Genomic DNA, 8,829 nt, shown 5'->3' with positions numbered 1-8,829 from the left:
GTTTCTTGCTTTCATACAATTCTAGGAGTGAGCTTGCACCTGCGGCCAAGCCGTCCTTCTCTCCCTGTGAGAAAGAACTTCACCTAACATTTCATGAAAGACAATTTTCCATAGATCTTTGTGGAGGGGGACAGAGGTGGTTTTGATACATACTTATAGGTCTGCAAGCAACTGAGGTATTCCCGTCTCTGTGCAGGCAAACCTCTCTGCTAGTGATAATCTGTATTTGCAGCTGATCTCCATGTTAGCATCATGGCCTCAGCTCCACTTCAGATCATCAGGCATTAGATTCCCACAAGAAGCGTGATCCTGGATCACTTGAACGTTTAGTTTACAGGAGGGTTGGTGCTACTACGAGAATCTAATACCACTGCTGATCTGACAGGGAGGCGGAGCCAGGCAGTGCTGTGAGTGATGGGGAGTGGCTGTCAAAACAGATGAAGGCTCACTGGCTCGTCCACTGCTGCCCACCTCACGCTGTTCCTAACAGGCCATGGACCACTATCAGTCTACAGCTCAGGGGTTGGGGACCACAGCCTAAAACCTCAGCTTTTCTTAATGTTATGCTATGTATTTTTCTGTCCTAGCTGGCCATTTGGTTTCAAATGTGGGGGAAGCCTCCCACTCTTCCCAGCCTTAACACACAATGTCACTTCCAGAACTGTCACTTAACCTTCATGTTGAAACAAAACAAAACAAAATCTTTTCCTCTCCAAAGGACCAAGCCTGAAATGACTTTCCTCCTCTCAGCCCTGACATGTGTAGAACTTCTATTTACTCATTCAAGGCTTGTCCTAATGGTGGGTCACTTCACCATTTGGACTAGCCATGATATTATTCAGAACCTTAGACTGTCAGTGTTGTAATCACCATATCTCCAAAGGCCTCCTCTTCATGTCTGACCCTGGGCTCCTGCCCTTCAGGTCTTTCATCCCCTTAATTGTTCTTTTCTCCCATGCTGTCTGCTGATCTGCAATCCCTCCCATGGGGGACTTCTTTGCCCTTGGCTACACACACACACACACACATTTGAGGGTGGGGACAGAGTCTCACTCTAGTGCCCAGGCTGGAGTGCAATGGTGTCACCATAGCTCCCTATAGCCTCAAACTCCTGGGCTCAAGCCATTCTCCTACTTCAGCCTTCCAAGTAGCTGGGGTGCATGATAGGTGCATGCCACCATGCCTAGCTGACTTTTAAAAGCTTTTGTAGAGACAGGGTCTCACTAAGTTGTCCAGGCTGGTCTTAAACTCCTTGGTCTCAAGTGACCCTCATGCTTCCACCTCCCAAACCGCTGGGATTATAGGTGTGAGCTTCCATGCCAGGCCACTGGGCAAAATCTAAATCCCGGATCAGTGCTTTAATTCTCTTTGTCTATTTCTATGTCCACAAAGCTGAGGACTATTGGGAAAATCATCTCAGTCTGGTGCTCCAAGCTGGTTTCTCTCTTTCTAGTTAAGTATATCCTCCACAGCTACCGAAGGAGAGACTCCCCAATATCACAGAACTCCCCAGTGGTCAGACCCTCCAGTTACTGGTCCTTTCCCTTCTTCAGTTTGATGTCTCATCATCTTCTCCTGGGCTCAATGGTTCAGCACTGAACCTGGTAGGCTATTGTTTCTCTACCTGAAATTTTGTTCATGCTGTCCTTTCTACCTAGAAAATTTCCTTTCCCATTCTCTTCCAATTCTTGAATATTTTGAAATGTAATTCAGGCGACATCTTCTCCAATAAGCTTCTTCTAACCCTGAAACTGTGCCATAGGTGTTCTCTCACCAAGCACCTATAATATTCTGTTTGATTGACCTTACTGTGTCCTAATAATCCCTTCTGTGTCCACCTGCCACTGTTTGATGGAGTTCCTGGGACTGTGCAGTGTTCACACTTTAATGACTAGTACACAGTGTTAGATAAATATTTGTTGAATGAATACATCGATGAAAAAGTAACACCTCAAAGAATAACGAGGCTACATTTTTATTAGTTCTTCACACATCCACTAATTTCCTTCTGAAATACATATTTCACATGAATGAAGAAATAAATAATGAACTACTCCAAACTGAAACCTAAATAATTAAGTGACTTGATTCAGAAGAGCTTGATTTGAAAATGAAGAAGTAAAAAGAGGACTTTGACTTTTTATTGCAAGATTTATTTAGTTGTATATCATTGTTTCATTCCCTTCCTATACCTTGAATGGCCAAAGTTACCTCAACATTATGATCAAATGATGGAGCATATTTTTTTACATGCTGTCAATCATTTTTTTTTTTTTTTTTTTTTAGATACAGATCCTCACTCTGTTCACTGTGTCATCCTGGGTCAAGTGCCCTGGCATCAGAGTTCACAGCAACCTTAAACTCTTGGCCTCAAGTGATCCTCCTGCCTCAGTCTCCTCCCAAATAGCTGGGACTACAGGTGCCTGCCACGAGGCCTGGCTACTTTTTCTATTTTTAGTAGAGGCAAGGTCTCACTCTTGCTCAGGCTGGTCTCAAACTCCTAAGCTCAAGCAATCCACCCACCTCAGCCTCCCAGAAAGCTAGGATTACAGGTGTGAGCTACTGCTCCTGGCCTGTCAACCATTTCCAATTTGAGAGTGAGTGAATTTTTTCTTTCATTTGGATGTTTGGCAATGTATAGACTGGAAGTTAAGTCTGTTGGATATTAATTAGTTCCATTAACACATTGAAATTTGATAGTGTTTACTCATTTGTTAAAGCTGAATTCAATCCTGAAAGTCATTTCCAAGACTAGGGGAAGATGAGTAAGCAGTCTGACTTTGTCAAAAGAATTCATTCATGTGACTGAGAATTTAATCATAATCCACATTGTTTGGACTACTTCTTATGTCTCTTTGCTGACCCTTCATTTAGAAAGCTAAGGACATTTATAGGTTTGAATTTTTTTTTTTTTTTTGTAACAAAGAGTCTCATTTTTTTCACCCTGCGTAGAGTGCCATGGTGTTGTAGCTCACAGAAACCTCAAACTCTTGGGCTCAAGTGATCCTCCTGCCTCAGCCTCCTGAGTATCTGGGAAACAGGTGCCCACCACAACTCATGGCTATTTTTAAAGACTGGGTCTCACTCTTGCTCCTGCGCTCTCACTCTGACCTTCTGAGCTCAGGCAATCCACCTCCCTCAGCCTCCCAGCGTGCTAGGATTACATGTGTGAGCCACTGGCCCCAGCTTATAGGTTTGAAATGTTTAAAACACAGTAAAAGAAGTACTTTAAAAATAACAGCTAAAATGGCAGATTAACAACCGAAATGCAAAATTTCAGGTAAATCTAAAGCTCTTTAACACTCTTTAAGTCTACTCTAACTTTTAGATTTCTGAGATATTTTAGATCCTCCAAACTAATTATTTTTTCCTTGATCATGAAGGGTCTCAATTTTGTTCATGAGTTCACAGAACAAAGGTTTTGTCAACCCTGAGAAATCATCACCCCATCCTAATATATGTATAGATCACAAATGACACATTAGTTTTCCTCTCAATAACAGGACAATCAGGCAAAACCCACCATGTTTAGAAATCTTTTCAAAGTTGGGCAGTGCCTGTAGCTCAAAGGAGTAGGGCACCGGCCCCATATACTGGAGGTGGTGGGGTTCAAACCTGGCCAAAAAGTGAAAAAAAAAAAAAAAAGAAAAAAGAAAAGAAATCTTTTCAAAGTGAAGCTTAAGTGTACAACTAATTCTAAACGAAATACACAACAAACAGGAGAAACATTAAAAAGAGAGATAGAAGGGGCGGCACGTATGGCTCAGTGAGTAGGGCTTCAGCCCCATATACAGAGGGTGGTGGGTTCGAACCCGGCCTGGCCAAACTGCAACAAAAAATAGCCAGGCATTGTGGCAGTCACCTGTAGTCCCAGCTACTCGGGAGGCTGAGGCAAGAGAATCGCCTAAGCCCAAGAGCTGGTGGTTGCTGTGAGCTGTGATGCTACAGCACTCTACTGAGAGTGACAAAGTGAGACTGTCTCTTAAAAAAAAAGAAGGAGAGATAGAAAAGACATGAATGAAAGTGTGAGGAAAAATCCATGAATGTTCAAAGGATTTCAATATTTGAAAGTAAATATACTGTACTAATGTTCACCTTGCAGCTAAAAGTGCTTTTCCACTGCCTGTCATTGGGAGCAATGGTTTCCTGGGTAAAGGATTCTTTTTGCAATCCTATAGTCATTTACATAAATAATTTGCATATTATGCATACATGGGGTTGGCAATTCGAGAAACATTCAAGCAATATAGGACACACTTAATTATTTAACCTCAGTAAATGCATAGTCTGAAATTATAATTTTCCAAATTACAGTCTTAAATTACAGTCCCAGAAATAAGCACTTTGAAAACATTTCCTGGATTCAAATAATGATTCAAGCACCCAAATCTCTGCATTCCTCACAAGAAAACAAAAGTGGAAATACCTGAGCAGGGCCATGCCATGCATTTATGCATGCAATGGTTTTCCGAAGAGTTTGTCATAAATTCCACCCCTAAATTTATTCCAAGTATTTGCATGCTTAAATAATGATGAATTATTGAAAAGGCACTCCATTTTTAAGATGTTCTCTTTCTCGCACAGAGGGATGGGTTGGCTGAGAACATATATATTTTAAGTTACTTTCTCCATTACACCGAGAAGCTATTATCACAGTTCAGCTTTTAATGAAGGCTGTTGTGAATACGAGAAATGCCTCGTATTGTCTTCTTCACGGAGAATCTTGCACCAGCCCTCAGTTTTAGCATGCCCTTCGAATACATCTGTATTAAAGGCTTCACCCATTTGTGCACCATCCTTGGCAGGGCCATGCTAATCTTCCGTATATTGTTCCAATTTTATATGGAATAAATATATGTGTTGCCAAAGGAAGACCAGTTCCATCCTTATTAATAATTTTTAAATAATATCTTCAAATGTTTTATTTCATATCTTATTTTTCTTTTGAAATAATTTTCAAATTGAGAATAAGCCAACCTTCTTTCTAGAGTTGCCTTCCTACTAATAATGTAAACTACCTAGGTATTTCTGTAGGGTGGGACCTTGAGCCCTTAAAATCCACCCAGTTAGGGAGAAGATGTGTAACCACACTTTACCAGTCTTGTTCAACTTTTATGTAACTAAGTTGTGAGCTGGTTTTGGTTGCCCTGGACCTCCAGTTTGAAGGTCACAGTACCTGAAGTGCATCTGTGGGTGGAACCTAAGTGCTCCAATCTAGTAGCCAGGGACTGAATTAAGAAGCGGACACAGCAGGGCAGGATACGGCAGCCAATCAGATTGAGTCCTGGGATCACCTAATGACGGGATCCAGTCAGATTAGGCCTCCAGCTCATGGCAAGATCCAATCAGATCAGTCCTCATTACCCTCCTCATAAAATCCTACCCAGGACCCAGGTTGAGTAAGCAGATTGGAGAGGTTTCTCTTTGTCATCCTCCTAATTGACTTGAAATGAAGCGTTTCTTTTCTCATGAGTCTGGTACTGGCTTCTATGCACGTGGGCAATGGACCCATGGATTGCTTGGTAATGAGCATCGCGGGTAAATGGCAAACGCTCACCAAGCGGACCTCAGTGGCGTGATCTTCCTAATGCACCTGACAGCATTGGTGTCCGGGCTGGCTTCTCCTGTGGGCCCCAGTTTAGTGCCTGGCCTTGGACAGGTTGTAACTAGGGGTGGACATTCACTGACCTTCGGGTGCTTGTGCTGGAGATGGGCAGGTAGTCCATGACGGCGATGTACACGTACTGCTTGGCGTCATCGATCACGCTGTAGATGGCGTCTATGTCAAAACTTCTGTTTTTAGGGCAAAAGAGTTTGGGAGAATTCTGTGAAGATACAAAAGCCAAACTTTTAGAGTATTAATTTTTTTGGCATCTGGGGGTTTGTTTTCTCTATTTGTTTTCATGGTTCTAAACTTGTAACTTTTGCAAACGTACTGTCTGGTTCTTGATCGAATTAGACCGAGATATTTTAAGTTAAGTAGAAATCAAGGTGTGGTGAGGTGGGTCTGAAGTCTGTTCTTTAAGTCTGTTTTAGGATAGAGTACTTGCTTTCAAAACAACACCTCTGACTTTTGGAGAATACCCAACTCCAACCTTAGGTGATTCTGTTGTACATCCCTGTCACTCATACCTATTAATTTTCTCAGTTATTAACTACCTCTACATGTACACATCACAAGCATTCACCCCTGAACTCATTTCACTGGAAAGGTGATGTGGCCACAAACGTGTTGAAGACATTAAATCTCAAAAATCTTGATTTCCACCTGCCAAATCTGTCTTTGAATCAGGAAGAGTGTTGATTGTTGAGAAAGGGCCATCAATAATTCTATAGTAAAAACCAGGTGAGTTATTAAAATGCCTGAATTTATTAGGAGTGTCAGAGAAGAAGGAAATTCTGAAAGACTTAAGCAAAATGAAAAAAGAGGCAAATTCTGCTTGAGAAAATTTTTTCAAGTTGCTTGAGGGAGTTTTCATCTTACTAAAATACAATGTTTTTAGATGCAGTTGCTATAGAAAGGGAACGAGGTGCTTGGTTTTTTTATTTTTCTTTCTTTCTTTTTTTTTTTTTTTGGAGACAGAGCCTCAAGCTGTCCCCCTGGGTAGAGTGCTGAGGCATTACAGCTCAGAGCAATGTTCAGCAACCTCCAACTTCTGGGCTCAAGTGAGTCTCCTGCCTCAGCCTCCCAAGTAGCTAGAACTACAGGCATCTGCCACAATGCCCAGCTATTTTTTGGTTGCAGCCATCATTGTTGTTTGGTGGGCCCAGGCTGGATTCGAACCCGCCAACTTAGGTGTATGTGGCTGGTACCTTAACCACTTGAGCCACAGGCACTGAGCCAGGTTTTCTTATTTTTCTACTGGACAGGCCTGGAGATCGTGTTTCTCACAGTTTCTGTCTTACTTTAACAAATAATACTCGATGGCAAATCCAGGAGCCCAAATAATTCCAAGCATGCTTTGTTTACCAAAGGCTGAACAAACAGTTTCTGGAACTGTCTGGAATGAATGGCAGCGTTGGGTGGCCAGAGTCCTTCCTTCCCAAGTTATGCTCTGGAATAACTCCGCACACTGCACAGTAGGAATCCCTACTTAGAGATTAGAGAAATGAAGCTCTCGGATTGGACGCCCACCCTAAAAAAGCATGAGGTTAAGGAAGGGGCACGTTGAAAGAAACACACCCTCCAGGTGTCCCTGCCCAGAAAGTCTCCTTGGCAGGATAACTTTTTGATCATTTAAATTCTTTTCCTTTTGGTATGAGGATGAGCTTCCAAATCTTAGGGGTTAGTCCTACACTCTTTTCCCAGCACACAAAATATATAGAGACTCCATAGTCTCATGTCTCTGCCTCTCTTATTTGCTGGCTACCATGTCATCTGTGCCTAGAAACTGAAATAATAATCCCCAGTCCATGGCTGTGCCCTCATCTTGCTTGCTCTGGTCATTTGCTTCTGATGCTGGCTTCTGCAGGCTATTTATTCTGTTCTCTAAATTCCAGCTCACACATTCTCTCTTCCACAAAACTTTTAAAAATATCTCCAACCAGGGGTCTCACTTCTATATTCCCATAACTATTTTTTTTTTTTTAAGACAGAGTCTCAAGCTGTCGCCCTGGGTAGAGTGCCGTGGCATCCACAGCTCACAGCAACCTTGGGCTCAAGCAGTTCTCTTGCCTCAGCTTCCCAAGTAGCTAGGACTACAGGCACCCGACACAATGCCCAGCTATTTTTTGGTTGCAGTTGTCATTGTTGTTTGGCAGGCCCAGGCTGGATTCGAACCCATCAGCTCTGGTGTATGTGGCTAGTGCCCTAGCCGCTTGAGCTACAGGTGCCGAGCCAATTCCCATAATTATTTCTTTTTCTTTTCCTTAATCATTTTTAAGTGTACAGTTCAATGGTGTTGAATTCATTCCTATTGTGCAACCATCACCACCACTCACCTCCAGGGACTTAGTTATTTATTTTTAGTATTTTCAAATTTATTATAATAACTTGCCCTTGTCTCATCTCCTCGGTTAGAATGCTATTAGCTTGACTTCAGGGATCCTATTCTATTCATTTTCCTATGCCATTAAAAATTAAATATTCAAATTATTTAATTCCCTCAGTCTGTTGGGTCTGCTTTAAATGGGTTTGGGGTTAATGTGGAGAAGCTGAGATTCTTAGCTCCAGATGGTGTCTGGGGAGGCCAACTCTGAAACGTATCCAGTCGCTTAGCCTTCTGTTTCCGTCTGGAACTTCCTGAATTTCACTCCATGGTCCCCAACTGGGTTTGGTTTGTGAGGAGGAACAAATTCAGGCAAAGAGTTGTTGGTGGCCTCTTTATATTTTCTATTATTTTACAAGTTTGGATGCGATGCCAGTAATTTAGAGACAAGAGCTTGGTCTTTAGAGATAACAGGCCAGATTCCAGGGCTTAGAACCTGAGACATCTTGGCATGTCCCTGACACTTTTTGAACTATTTTTTTTGGCTGGGGCTGCGTTTGAACCTGCCACCTCCAGCATATGGGGACAGCACCCTACTCCTTTGAGCCACAGGCACCTCCCTGAACTTTGTTTTCTAATGGGGTTAATGATAATAACATGCCTTTCACTGTGGTTTTTTTTGAGGCTCAAATAAGAGAAGGGTCAGTTCCCTGGGTAGATTCAGTGCCTCTGTCTATGCTGGCTTTCATTTAAACAGCAAATATTCTAAGTGCCTGCCAAGCTCCAAGCTCTGGTCTAGGCTCATAGGACACATAACCAATTAAGACAAAATCCCTGCTTTGTGGACCTTCATTCTAGCATGTGATACTAGCGTTGCATTCTTTTGAGCTTGCTGGGTCCA

At 42.3% G+C, this 8,829-nt stretch overlaps 1 protein-coding gene across 4 annotated transcripts in view; it reads right to left on the bottom strand.

Moving 5' to 3' along the window:
• Window positions 1-8,829, bottom strand: part of PLD5 (phospholipase D family member 5) — a 355,615-nt gene that overhangs the window by 17,039 nt on the left and 329,747 nt on the right. For all 4 annotated transcript variants that reach the window (XM_012810747.2, XM_003798816.1, XM_012810748.1 and 1 more), the window contains one exon: window positions 5,689-5,825. In XM_012810747.2, coding sequence (XP_012666201.1) covers window positions 5,689-5,825 — 137 coding nt within the window. The remainder of the gene's footprint in view (window positions 1-5,688; window positions 5,826-8,829) is intronic.

This window comes from Otolemur garnettii, unplaced genomic scaffold (genome assembly GCF_000181295.1).
Source record: "Otolemur garnettii isolate 467f Iridium unplaced genomic scaffold, OtoGar3 scaffold00141, whole genome shotgun sequence".
Classification (NCBI taxonomy): Eukaryota; Metazoa; Chordata; class Mammalia; order Primates; family Galagidae; genus Otolemur; species Otolemur garnettii.
The sequence above is the reverse complement of the archived record's forward strand: the minus strand, read 5'-3'. Positions and strand labels throughout refer to the sequence as shown.